The sequence below is a fragment of the Clarias gariepinus genome, chromosome 22, assembly GCF_024256425.1.
Source record: "Clarias gariepinus isolate MV-2021 ecotype Netherlands chromosome 22, CGAR_prim_01v2, whole genome shotgun sequence".
Taxonomy (NCBI): Eukaryota; Metazoa; Chordata; class Actinopteri; order Siluriformes; family Clariidae; genus Clarias; species Clarias gariepinus.
In genome coordinates this window covers 26,450,263-26,463,392 of record NC_071121.1, presented here as the reverse complement: position 1 = coordinate 26,463,392, position 13,130 = coordinate 26,450,263, and the positions used below count along the sequence as shown (strand labels likewise).

Here is a 13,130-nt window from a genome sequence, read left to right as displayed (position 1 = left end):
ATGTTGATGTGTATGACACCCTCAGGAGGTTTAAACCACAGTTAACAGTAAGAAAAGTATGAAAAAAATGAAAAGAAAAGTAATCCATGGAGACTAACAAGTAAACATTGGTTTGACACAAAGTAATGTTCTATATTGCAGAGACGGACCGGACCACACATTGTACACAATCTGGGAATTTATTTTCATTTGGACCAGAACTCAAGCTGGACACATTACACGTCTCATTTACATAGTCATAAAGTGCACTCGTTTAACACACACACAAACACTGTGAACTGTTACAGCAGCAACTCAATTTAATTTTATTTGTATAGCGCTTTTAACAATTGTCATTGTCGCAAAGCAGCTTTACACAATCAAAAAAATTATTTAAGTTTGGATGCAATGTAAGTGTATGAATGCAAAATGTTCAGATAGTCCCTGGTGAACAAGTCGAGGGCGACAGCGGCAAGGAAAAACTCCCTGAGATGGTAAGAGGAAGAAACCTTGAGAGGAACCAGACTCAACAGGGAACCCATCCTCATTTGGGTGAAACAGAAAGCAGGAATTGATCTGCATTCATACTGTGTGTTAGGTGGCAGGCAGTTCAGTATAACAGTTGGTGTTAATATTCATCTCTGCTCTTCTCTACAATGAGAAAGGAAATAAAGGGGCTGTTTTAATATAAAACGAAAAATTAATATGCATAAAAACGAGCATGAGTTTGTTGCCAAGTCGGGCATAAACCGCCAAGTCTGAACCAGCAGGCTGTAAAATGAAAGCACATGGAGAGACACAGGTCCGCGGGTCGTCTCCATCTCTATGTGCTTCCTCTGCAGCATTAAAATTTAAAAGCTTTATTTGCTGTGCTGTTTACACCAGATCGCGTCCTCCTGAGAACCTCGTCACGCTCCCGATATCGATCTGCTTTATTTCTTGTCCTGCGAAACCAGACGAATTTAACAGAGCGGTCAATCAGCTGTCGAGCCAAACACCGTCTCCTCCAGCAGTTGATCTGCCCCTCCATCTTCATGCATGCCTTCACTGTGATCCCCCTCCTCCTCGGTTCCGCTCATCAGTTCAGCTCCCGTTCCCATTTCAGCTCCAACAATTCCAGTTTCGCTCGTCTCTTCTTCATTGTCTTCATCTTCCTCCGGGGCGTCGGTGTAATCCGCTTCCTCGACCGTGGGTTCTCCACCTAAGCGCATACACAGTTCACAAAAATAATCAGAATGTCATGGAACAATAACACACTGTTCTTAGCACATCCTGAGGCGTTTCCTTCCTCTTGTATTTGTGGTATAATAGACTGACAAAGGAGAAGGAATAAATAATTAACCTCCAGCTGTTCCAGATGTGGTGGTGGTGTCCGAGGCTGCGGGCAGTGGGCAGCGGTGCTCGCGGTAGTATTTGAGGCGTGTGAAACCCTTGGCACAGGTGGAGCAGCGGAAGCGGTAGTTGTTGGTGTGAGAGCGCTGGTGCTCGAGCATGTGTGCACGTCGACTGAAGCTCTTCTGACAGAACTGGCACTTAAACGGCTTAATGCCTACACACACACATTTAATCAATAAGTCATGTACGAGCTAAAACATTGGAGTTAAGGTGCAGTGTGCCCTCTGCTGGCCACATGCTGAATCACAATAAAAACTAACTTATCTAATAAGGTGGAATTAATTTCAGTTAATATTTCAATATATTGAGAAACGCAGATCTTTACTGCAACGCCTACTTCAGGGCCACGCCTACTTCAGTGATGGACAGAAATGCAGTGGCCACGCCTTCTCTGTACACATGATGTGTTCAGAAATGAAGTACCTGAGTGAGACAGGATGTGCGCCTTCAGCTTGTCTGGTCTGTTGAACTCTTTGGTGCAGCCGACGTGAGTCCTTAAACACACACACAGACACACAAACACTATAAATTACAACATAATTTTAATAGAATAGATGTTACCCAATTCTGTTTGCATTAAAATATATCGTCACTGCCGGTGATTAATTAATTAGAATTGTCTTTATTTATATATTTTTTGGCTTCTTAAAAAAAAAAAAAAAAAAAAGGTGCATTTTTTTTGTTTCAAGTGCGATAAAGCAGTTTTTGTTTGTATAGTTCTCCATTATTTGTTAAAGGGTTGTTTTATTATTAATTTTTTTTAATTATATTTAAGAATTCTGTACAGTTTTTTTCCATTTTGTTTTTTATTGTATTCTGATCATTGTTTTTGTGTTAATATTTTGATGTGCGTTTTATGATTTAGATTTATTTTTGTACATCACTTATTATTTATTTCACCTTAATTGATTTATTAAAGTTTTGTTATTTTGTTGTTTTAGTTGACTTTTACTTTATAAGTTAATTTTAAGGGTACTTAATTTTATAATATTACTTAAGGGTAGAGTTGTGTGTGTGTGTGTGTGTGTGTGTGTGTGTGTGTGTGTGTGTGTGTGTGTGCGCGCGCGCGCATGCAAGCTTAACATGATCCTGGGCGTGTGTGAAGTCTGTGCCGTACCTGAAAGGACACTTGTACTTCTTGAAGGGTTCGTGGATCAGCATGTGTCTCTTCACCTTGTCCTTGCGGTTGAACGTGGCTTCACACACCGAACATTTATACGGCTTCTCACCTGCAGCATGGACGAGCACAAATACGACATTATTGCACACACACACACAAAATGTAACTGCCATGACTATCAGGAATAATTAAATCATGCACGTCTTACAAGTACAAATAATTTACAGTATCTATACTATATCATTATTATATATTTATATTAGATCTCTCTCTCTCTCTCTCTCTCTCTGTTTATCTGTTTGTAACTTTATTCAATGTTGTAAAACATGCAAGAAGCAAGTTAGGTCCTGTTTGCATTTTTGTTAACGCAGCTGTAGACAGTCGTTCCCTCAAAAGTCTCTCGCAATACGCAGTTTATTACATTATTAGTAGAGGCGTCTAAAGTGTCAGCACTCTGTCGTTTTGAAGAAAAGTGGAGTTTACACTTTTTTTTATGATTTCGTTTTCGTCTCAGCTTCAGGAAGGAGGGGGAAAAAAATAGGTGACTGATGAGGGAATTAGTCGAAGTTTAAATCTACTAAAATAGACGAGAGAACCAAGTTGTTTTGTGAAAATTCGATTAAATCAACTGTAAATGAACATGGATTTAAAATAAATATAAACAGGTGCTTCTCAATAAATTAGAATCTGATGAAAAAGTTGATGTATCTGGATAGACAGAGTTCTGACACATGTACAGACAAAACGTACATGTAAAATAATATATGATGTTCATTAATAAACACGACACGTTACAGTCGGCTCACTCCTGAGGTGTGTAGTGGGATGTTTATCGCGTGCTAATGAACGGTGTTTTATCTCTCGCTCTGTGCAGCGTCTCCGTACCCGAGTGGATCTGCGTGTGCAGTTTGAGGTAGTGCTCGGTTTTGAACAGCTTCTTGCAGATCTGGCATTTAAAGCGGCCCACGGCGCCATGAGTGAGCAGGTGTCTCCGGAAATACCGCTCGCACGGGAAAACCTACACACACACACACACACACACACACACACACACAGCACAGTAACAAATATATTCATGATGCTCAACGGTGGTCATTTGATACAACTTACTGATTAAGTTTTGGCCTTGTACAAGCCTGAAGGAAATGCTTATACACAACAGGCTGTGCGTGTGTGTGAGATGGCGCTCGTACCTTGTGACAGTGTGGACAGGGGAAGTTGTGTGAGGCGGTGAGGATGTGCTGCTCCAGAGCTTCCTGTGTGGAGTATTTACTCTGACACTTATTACACCTACACAACAACAACAACGGCACAAAATCTGATTTTAGTTCAATACACATTACAATAAACCGATTTGTTCGCTCTTCTCCCTTACAGTGATGATATACCCAAGTTTTTTTTTTTCTTTTCACTTGCTTTTAAGAATAAACTAAAGTTTATTGCCCCTAGGGTAAGGGTTATATTATCCAACTTGATTGTTTAAGGCTACATCCTGTTTCGAGTTTACATCGATTCAAAAGCCTTTACCCAGTTCTCTGATCTCCATTAACCTATAAATCTGTGCGATTATAATAATTTAGTGATGACGGCCCTCCACACATGTCCACGTCATCCTTACCTGTAGTAGGCGGTGTCTTTGCGAGTGCTCTGCTGAGGACAGAAGTTGTGCGAGTACTGGTGCATCCCGAGCTCGTACAGAGACGGGAACACTTTGGTACAGAGGTGACAGCGGTACGTCAGGTGCTCCTGGTGAGAACGGATGTGCTCAAGGAAGAGCTCCAGTTTCTGGAAGGTCTGATAGCACGCCTTCACCACACACCTGTACACCTAAATATAAATAAAAAAATATTTAAATTTTCTTTTTTTTTTTAAACAGTAGTCCCCGCGAATATGAAAAGAGGAACACATCTCGAACGGAAGGACACAGTGTTAATCTGGAGACCGCTGTGAAGAACTTGTACACAGGCCTACGATTGGATCTGTACAGGGTGTCGCTCGGTGACCTCGTCGTACCTGCTCGTCTTTGTGCTGGGTCATGTGGGACTTGAGCTGGAAGTAGCTGCTGAATTTGCCGCCGCAGAACTGGCACTGGTACGAGCTGTCGATCTGGATGAGCTGCTGGTTCTGAACCCGGGCGGATCCTTTCGCCTCGGACTGATCCGGAACGCCGTTACCGTGTTGTTCTTCGTGTGCGTCGGGATGTTGAGCCGTGTTCTCGGAGACCGCTTTCACCGAGACGGGGAGTCTGGACATGGTGCTGTGCACTCCAGCCGGCCACACCTTGTGCGTCTGCATGTGCTTCTTCACGTTGGATTTCTGGGCGAAGGCTCGGCCGCACACGATGCACTGGAACGGCTTCTCGCCCGTATGACTGCAGCACAGAACGTAAAGAAAACCAGGCGTAAAAATAAAAGTTCTTCATGAAATTTAAGACATTAGCTTGCTCACTTTTACTGACTCGTTAAAACATTGTCTCACTTCCTGTAGCCCGAATACCGATGTCTGAAAAGGATTTTTCCTGGAAACACTGCCTACTACGCTTCCTTTTACTACCTGCACTATATGCGTTTGTCATTATTTATTAGTTGGACTTTGCATAAAATTTACTGCATTTTATCATAAATGCACCTTTTTCTTGAATTTTTATTTAGAGAATTATACATTGATTAAATGCTGTTTAAAATAAACCAGTTAAACATTAATTAGGGCTGTCAGTAATAACACTTATTAGATTATTCTCGATTAATCACATGACCAAGCTCGACCCGAATGGCTTCCCATAATCGCAGGGCGGGAAAATGGCAATAAGTGATAACGGCACGTTTAACGAGAATACCGAGATGACTGAAAAAACATCACCAGGTGCGATGATCATAAAAAACTTCTGGATGGAAGTTTAGATAAAACCAAAGTCTTATGCTCAAGCTACCTTCAAGGGGCAACTATTTATATATTACTACCAAACTATATAACAAGAATACAGTGATTGTAAGACACTGAAAAAGGCTGTGAAAGTGAAACAGTTGGCAAAAGCTACTTTTATTGCACTTACTGGAAAAGACTGGACATCATTAAGTATCCATAACTAGCTCTGTGTAACAGCACACCTAAATCAATGACTACTGCACTCATTCCCTTGGGGGGGGGTTAAAGACAGGAAAGACATTTTGCTGGTGCATAATGTTTAAAATTGTAATAAAGTGTGATTTAAAATTTAATCTAATTAATTACAGTCATAAATTACATAATCGACTGACAGCACTAGTAAAGCACACATATATATATAAAAATGTATATCATTAATTACTGATAGTTAATAATTGTAAGAAACGTGTGTTATTTTCCAGCCTGTAGTGTTGATGTGAAGGCGACTATAATGGGAGCTCAGGATGCAGCACTTTATACTGGTTTACCTTCTGATGTGCTGCTGCAGGTCGAAGTTTTTAGCGAACGTCTTGTCACAGAAACTGCACTGGAGCTTCTGACACCTGGCTTTGTTTTGACCTGCGGACAGTTTTTTTTTTTTTTTTTTAAGTAAGGTGTGTGTTGCCATTTTTCTGGCACAGAAATAAGCTGCAAATACTAACCAAATAAAAGGCTCTTAATAAAATAAAATAAAAAAATTCTAACTGCTACTTGAAATGAAACAGAGGGTGAAGCCATCTTCTGTACCGTCATGTTCTTTCTTGCCACTGCGGGTCTTTTTGGGGATGATGACCTTGTCGTATTCGGTCAGCTCGCTCAGAGCTACGGTACTGCTGCAGATTTTCGGCTTCGACGCTGGTTTAGCCGAACCGTACACGGGAGTGCTGCCGAATACTGCAGTCTGACTGTCCACACACTGACCAGCACCACCCTGAGAGAGAGAGAGACATAAATATAAATCAGACAGGTAACAAAGTAAGCACAAAATACAGAAAGAGAAAATCAAGACTGAAAGAAAGCATAGGAAAGAGTTAAAAAGAAAAAGCTTTTCTTTTCTAAAGGAAATGGAAAAAAAGAGAGAGCAAGAAAAGTATGAAAAAAAGACAAAGAAGAAAGACAGAACACAGAGATAGAAAAAAATAGGGATACATTAATCAGAGAGAGAGTACCTGAACAGAATTGAACGGTTGAAGGCCGAGTGTGTGGACCTCTGCGTTTCCTCCTCCAGCCATCGGGGGCAGTGTGCTGTACACCTGCACTACTGAGCTGTTGATACTGGAGGGAACCTGCGCAGAAAGGGGTGGAGCCTGGGCCAGTGGGAGGGCCTGGGACGCCTGTGGGTGGTGCTGCAGGTATGAGGCTGCACTGGGCATGCTCAAATTGGCCTGGGTAGAAAGGGAGGGAAGAAAGGGAAAACTTTTTTTTATAAAAATGAAATTACTACATAAAGCTTTTTAAAAGCACAAAGAGATCTGATGTCAGTCTTGCACAAGCAAGTTAAAGAGAAGAGGGCAGATAAAACGTGTGTGTGTGTGTGTGTGTGTGTGTGTGTGTGTGTGTGTACACCTGAGATGAAGCCTGCATGGCCGTGACTGGCGTGTCCATGGATGTGAACGCCGAGATGGCAGACATGAGAACCTCGTCGCTGACCAGAACGTTGCCCTGCACCAGGGTGTGTGTGAGCGGTGATGGCGGCACCGTGATGTACGTCGAGACCTGCACAGAGACAAAAACACGAAGACCTGAAGTGCATGAAATTACCACACCACCTTTACGTTTCCGTTTTTAGAATAGTACCTTTTTTGGTTGTTATCCCTGTAATACACAAAATACCTTGTAATATGTACCTGTCTGTTGACTGGTGGTTGTGGCACAGCGCTGACTGACGGTACAGGTGTGTAGGTGTTGCTGGAGGCCAGTGACACAGTGGCGAGCGATGGGGCGTTCTGCTGGCACTGCTCCCTTTTGTGAGTCAAGAATGCCGGCAAGGAGTTGAACTGCTTCTTACACTTCCCACACAGGAAGACATCGTCATCATCTGGAGGGGAAAAAAGGAATATGATAAATAACTGATGCAGTGAACTTTCTGGACAAAGCTTTGGACTATAAACTGGTAATAATCCAGCTCTAGCACAGCAGGGTTTGCCCACATGTAGAGTATACCTGAGCAGGCCGACCCTTTTATTTATTTATTTATTTTTTTAATCTGTCCATCTTCCATCCGTGATCGATTAACTAGTAGCGGACAGTTCCCTCCCCCGCTAGTAGAATAAACAGGTACAGGCATTTTGCATTGAATTTGGGGAAAGTAAACGTTAACATAGTGAACCACAGATATAGTGCAAGAACTATATAATAAAACTATATAAGCTACTTAGCGTTTATGAGACTCTACTTTTATTTTATTCTGTATTGGTTTTGGTACAGCTGACACATCAATAGAAGTCCTGGTGTCATCAAAGCCAATTGTCAATAGGTCCTACATATTCATGAAAAGTCATGGATTATTCAGTGAAACAGAGACAGAGAAAACAAAATGTGATAAGGAACCGGCTACAATTAATCATTAAACCTTTAGGCTTTAGGGTCTAACATTTAAGCAAAATCGGGGAAAATTTTAATCAATTCGACACAGAGCGGACAAGTATTTGTTGTTACAAAGTTTTTGTTGTTTTACGTCTTACAAAGCCTGATTCTGACCCTTAGCACTCTTGTCTCAGCAAATACTTAAATTGAGTCTTTTTAGTTGTCTGGTTTTAAATGGGTGATAGGGCTTATGCCAGTCAGCAGTACTTTAAAAAAATATATATTATTCTCTCTTCCTCTTTCTTGCTTGCTTTTTTTGTGGCTACATGGAAATTTGGAGCCTCACTTTTTCCATCAACTCTTCGACAAAAATAGGTTTCTTCTAGACAGGCTAATGAATGTTTGATCAATGTTGTTAGTTGGAATGTTAAATCTCTTAACCATCTAACCACCAAGAAAAATTTTTTTATTTATTTGCAACACCAATAAATTACGATAGGGGTGGAGCGGACAAGTACATCACTCCAACTTCCACTCGAAGGCAAGGGGGGCTGCTATTCTGATTAATAAAAACCTACTATTCGCAAATACTGTGGGCCGCTATATTATTGTAGTCGGGCAAGTTTACAAGTTTCCTCTTATTCTGGCCAATGTTTATGTACCCAATTGGGATGATAAAGGTTTTTTCTGACTTGGATCCCAAGATTAGTCTCCAAAACATTTAATATCTAGGGATTTGGGTAAAACATAACCATGCGACCCGTACAAGCCGAATTACCAGCTTCTACTTTCCAAAATAAAATTAGGTGTGATCTACTACCTCAAAATGCACTCAGTTTAGGCATCATTTTAAGCTCACTGCTCCATCTTTGATAGGACCACCGAATGGTCAGTGTTTGTACAGATAATGCTTTTGTGGTGTTGTGTGCCATTATACGACTTTCACATTGCACAATATCTTTGGCTTATTTAAATAACTTTAACAAAACTTTAACATTTCCAGGACACATTTTATAGATAGACAGCCAAGGATTTTTTTTTTTATTTCTTGTAATTCCGACTCTTTTCCTTTGTCTCCTTCTCCATCCCTCTTAGATTCGGTTTATAGATGTAAACCAGATTATTAGTGCTTTATAAAATCTATTAAACACAAGTGATTTAGACACATCATATAACACATTATATATTTTTTTTATTTATAAGAACAAATATCAGATAAACTGTGGCAAGAAAATAAGACTTTAAAAAATGTTAAATTTACTTATGAGTTTTCTTTAAACACACAGTAGTTCAATTTAAAATTGTTCACTGGCTTCACTGGTCCAAGTTTACATTTCTAATTTTAAAAAATTTGCTTGACTCTGATTTAAAAAATAATAATAATATCTTGGTTTTTCTGAAAGTAAATAGCAGTAAGACTGAGGCTCTCCTACTCATAGGTTCAAATGACGCTCTTATGAGGTTTAATATTTTTTTTACTTTGTACCTACGATTCTGTCTCCAAGTTCAAAACTTATGTGATTCTCAACATCTTATCTTTTGAATTCCATATTAAGAGTGTTTTCACTGCTCTATGGCCTGAGCTAGATAACGAGCCACCACATCGCCTGGTACAATGAGAAACCAAAAGTGGGGTTCACATGCATGACTTAACACTGACACACCCCACCAATATTATAACCATTTTTTTTTTGTTTTTTTTACAATGACTACATTTATGCACCTGCTAATCTGAAAGTGCTGAGCTTGTGTTTTCCATTGCTCAGCACTGTATGTGATTATGTGAAGCGCTACTCACCCATCGCCTGGATGGAGGATCCCGAGACGTTCGGATTGTTGTGATCAGGGACGCCAGCTTGACCATCCAGGAAGGACTGGACAGCCAGGACGGTCTGATTGTCCATGCCTGAGAACAGATTTAGACACAATTAGCTGATTGAGTCTGCTAATGTTCATGACTTTTTGAGCTTGTTAAGACCCCAAAAAGCCACAGATCATGGAAAAAATAAATTCTTAGAAAAACATAAGGGCACTTTTAAATGACATCAGCACTAACAAAGCTATTACAGGAGGCTGATATTGCAGCGCTTTGCCCGAATTATTTTCTTCTGTCGCACAAAATGCATGAAGACAGCACAAAAAAAAACAAAAAGACAAAAAAAAAGTAATAAAATTTCAGTGAAAAACTGAATATTTAGCTGGATAATTTAGCAAACAATAAGAAAAGTTTAAACCAAAAAAAAAAAAGAGAAGAGCCCCAGGTGACACGTCTGAGACAGACTAGTGTGTTGTGCGTGTCTATACAGGGCAACGTATATATAGTCAAACCAGTGTACTGTAACTGTGTGTGAGAAGTGTTTCAGCGTTCTGTAAAAATAACGTGTTGTATTGGAATTCAGACACACATCCTATTCAGTCAGAAATAATACATTTTTACACAAACTTCTACCAGAGCAGAGTATTTGTCTCCATCAAACGACTACACAAAGTAATTGGTCAGTTATTCTGACCAACATGTTTTCGGTGAGGTTGTGTAGGTTGTACGGTAGTGTAGTAGAGTTCCAATCTGGCTTTTACTCAGGACATTGTGCTCGGTAAGCAAGTTCAGAAATTGTGCATTAATTTTGCTGCACAAGATCCTTTCCCAGGTTACTGTTCACACAAATGCCTTGGTGATTATCGGGGTCGAATTTCTCCACTTTTATGAAATGGAGATATTAGACCTTGATTCCTGCACCCAGGACCAGATCAAAGATTTTTAAAACAGTCAATTGGAATTTAAAGCTGGTGTATGATCATTTCGTTCAGGATCCTGTCATATCCTGAGGATTTCTTCGGTTTAAATTCAAAATGTGTGTGTCACATACACAGTCATACAACAGGTTTGATATGCAGTGAAATGCTTGTACACGACTGGCCATGACCTCAAAATAAAAAAAAAAAGATGTACTCAAACACTATGCAAATAAGAATACAGGGAACCCTCGATTGTGAGTAATGCGGTTTGCGAGTGTTCCATAAGACGAGCAAAGATTTGTTTATAAATTTCTACTTGGAAAACAAACAAGTCTTGGTTTATGAGTACCGGGTATCATGTATCACGTGATCACTGTGACCACATGTGCGCACTTAAAACATTTTATTTTGTGCTTGTATGCATGTGTACAGCGTGCGTGTACTGTTTATTATAACACGCGTGTGTGCGTAAAGTAAAGCAAAAGAATGTGAGGTTAAAGTGAAGTTAGGGAGGTTAAAGATCCTTTTTCTCCCTCTCTGTATCAGCCTTTCGTTATGTGCGCACGCAATTTGACACTGGGCCCCTTCACACACTCGCCTTTACACCCCGCCCCCCTCCTCTCGGCCACACACACACACTGCTCTACACACAAACACTGCTCTGTCGTGATTCTTTTCAAAGGTAAAGTGCAGGTTAAATTATTATTTTTTTTTATTTTACAGCAGTGATTCCGTTAGTATGCGCTCACGCGTCTTTCCGCTAGTGTGTGTAAGAATCTCAAATATGAGAAGAGGAAGGTTTACTGTGTAAGATGAGAAGGGGCAGACAGGAGGGCCTGATTTCTCCTCTCCTCTTACTTCTACACTCACAAACAAACACTTACCTGTCTGGATTTATTTTTTTAAGGTATATTGCAAGATAATTTTTTTATTTTTACTTTATATCATGTATTAATTATTTTTATGTTTTTATTTTTTTGGGCTGTGGAACGAATAATTTGTAGTTTCTATTATTTATTATGGGCAAATTCACTTTATTCATTTGCCTCGTATTCCAAAAGACTAATGCTCATAATCCAAGTTTCGACTGTATAATAAAAAAGAAAGCATGTAAATAAAGAATATAAAAGATTAAATAAGATTATACAAATAGAAATACATATATAGAAAACTTCAGCTTTAAAACATACACTATGTACAAGTGATAAAAGAGAAATGGAATTGAAATAGGAAAGCAACATCCAGTCACGAGCAGAACAACATGCAAAGTTTCAGGTTGTTCACTGCGTCTTTAAGGTTCTGCTTATGAAGGAGTTTTGGTTTGTTAAAACCAGTTAAACTTCTTCAGACGTTCTCTTGATGTGAATTTGTATTGGATTTAATGTTCTGGTCCAGATATCCTTGTTGTTGTTTTGGATTTCAGTTTGTTCCAATTATCCCAGAACTGGTGTGATTAGCGTCAGCTGTTTAGATGGAGTACTTTTTATTAATCCCAGGGAGAAACTGGATCATTATAGCAGCTGGTTCACATAATATACAATATATAAGCAGCAAACAAGAACTGTAATGAGGGAGAAACATAATGTTTACAATGAAGGTGCATTAATGAGGTAACAATCAGGTCAAATTTAAGGTGAATCAAATTCTTGTTTATATTGTTTGAGTGTTTGTCACAGTAAAGCTGGCGCATATTAGTGTGACCAGTGTCTGTGTTTCTGATTTAATAATCTCTCGAGTTCTTTTCCTTCATTATGCAATTTTTGTCAAAACAGTTTTTATTTGTTTGTTTCAACAAGCTTTGATTCAGCTCTGTAGTTTTTAGTTCATCCTTCTCTGCTGACTTTAAGACTGTGTTAATATTCTAAGCTGTGTGTGTGGTCCAGGAGTGTGTGAATGTTATGGCTTTTCAAGGCTCTCTCCCTCTCTATAGTGTTATCTATAATAACAGTATAAATAGAACCCCACATGTAGGATGAACACGCAGCAGCCCTGAGCCGCGCGTGAGATATCCGCGCGCTGTGTTTGTATTATAAACGCATTTAACCTGAATAAACGCGCGTGCTGCTGGCTTGGTAGAAAGAAAACACGGAAGACACAAACATTCCACACACCCGCTTTCAGGAAACACTAAACACGCACACAAATCAATTCAGCGCGTGTTCAACGCTTCACAGCAGCAGAAAGTGTCAAGTTTTTTACCTTCTAACGCCTCGAATATAGCCTGAGACATAGTGACGGCGCGCCGTGACTCTGTCGCCAAGCAGCCGCGCTTCTTCTTCGCCTGCTTATATTCTGCCTGTTCTTCTTCTACGCTACACCGCTCACTGTCTTGTCTGCCATCGTGTGGTCGGTTTTGGAACTGCTGGAGCATCTGTGACATACATGCTGTACTGTACACATATACTGTACATTGTAGGACCAGTCTCAGAAACTATGTCTGTCCATACAG

The 13,130-nt window shown here is 39.9% G+C and overlaps 1 protein-coding gene across 1 annotated transcript; it reads right to left on the bottom strand.

Annotated features, from left to right (window-relative positions):
• Window positions 1-160: 160 nt before the first annotated feature.
• znf341 (zinc finger protein 341) lies at window positions 161-12,959 on the bottom strand. Its single transcript, XM_053481865.1, has 15 exons — window positions 12,881-12,959; window positions 9,744-9,851; window positions 7,267-7,457; window positions 6,986-7,135; window positions 6,589-6,804; window positions 6,167-6,350; window positions 5,908-5,998; window positions 4,508-4,865; window positions 4,113-4,321; window positions 3,688-3,784; window positions 3,380-3,512; window positions 2,492-2,603; window positions 1,798-1,868; window positions 1,322-1,528; window positions 161-1,180 (listed from the first exon to the last, which is right to left on the bottom strand). The coding sequence occupies exons 1-15, from the start codon at window positions 12,909-12,911 to the stop codon at window positions 954-956; spliced, it is 2,385 nt and encodes a 794-aa protein (XP_053337840.1). The 5' UTR covers window positions 12,912-12,959; the 3' UTR covers window positions 161-953.
• Between the last annotated feature and the right edge of the window lie 171 nt (window positions 12,960-13,130).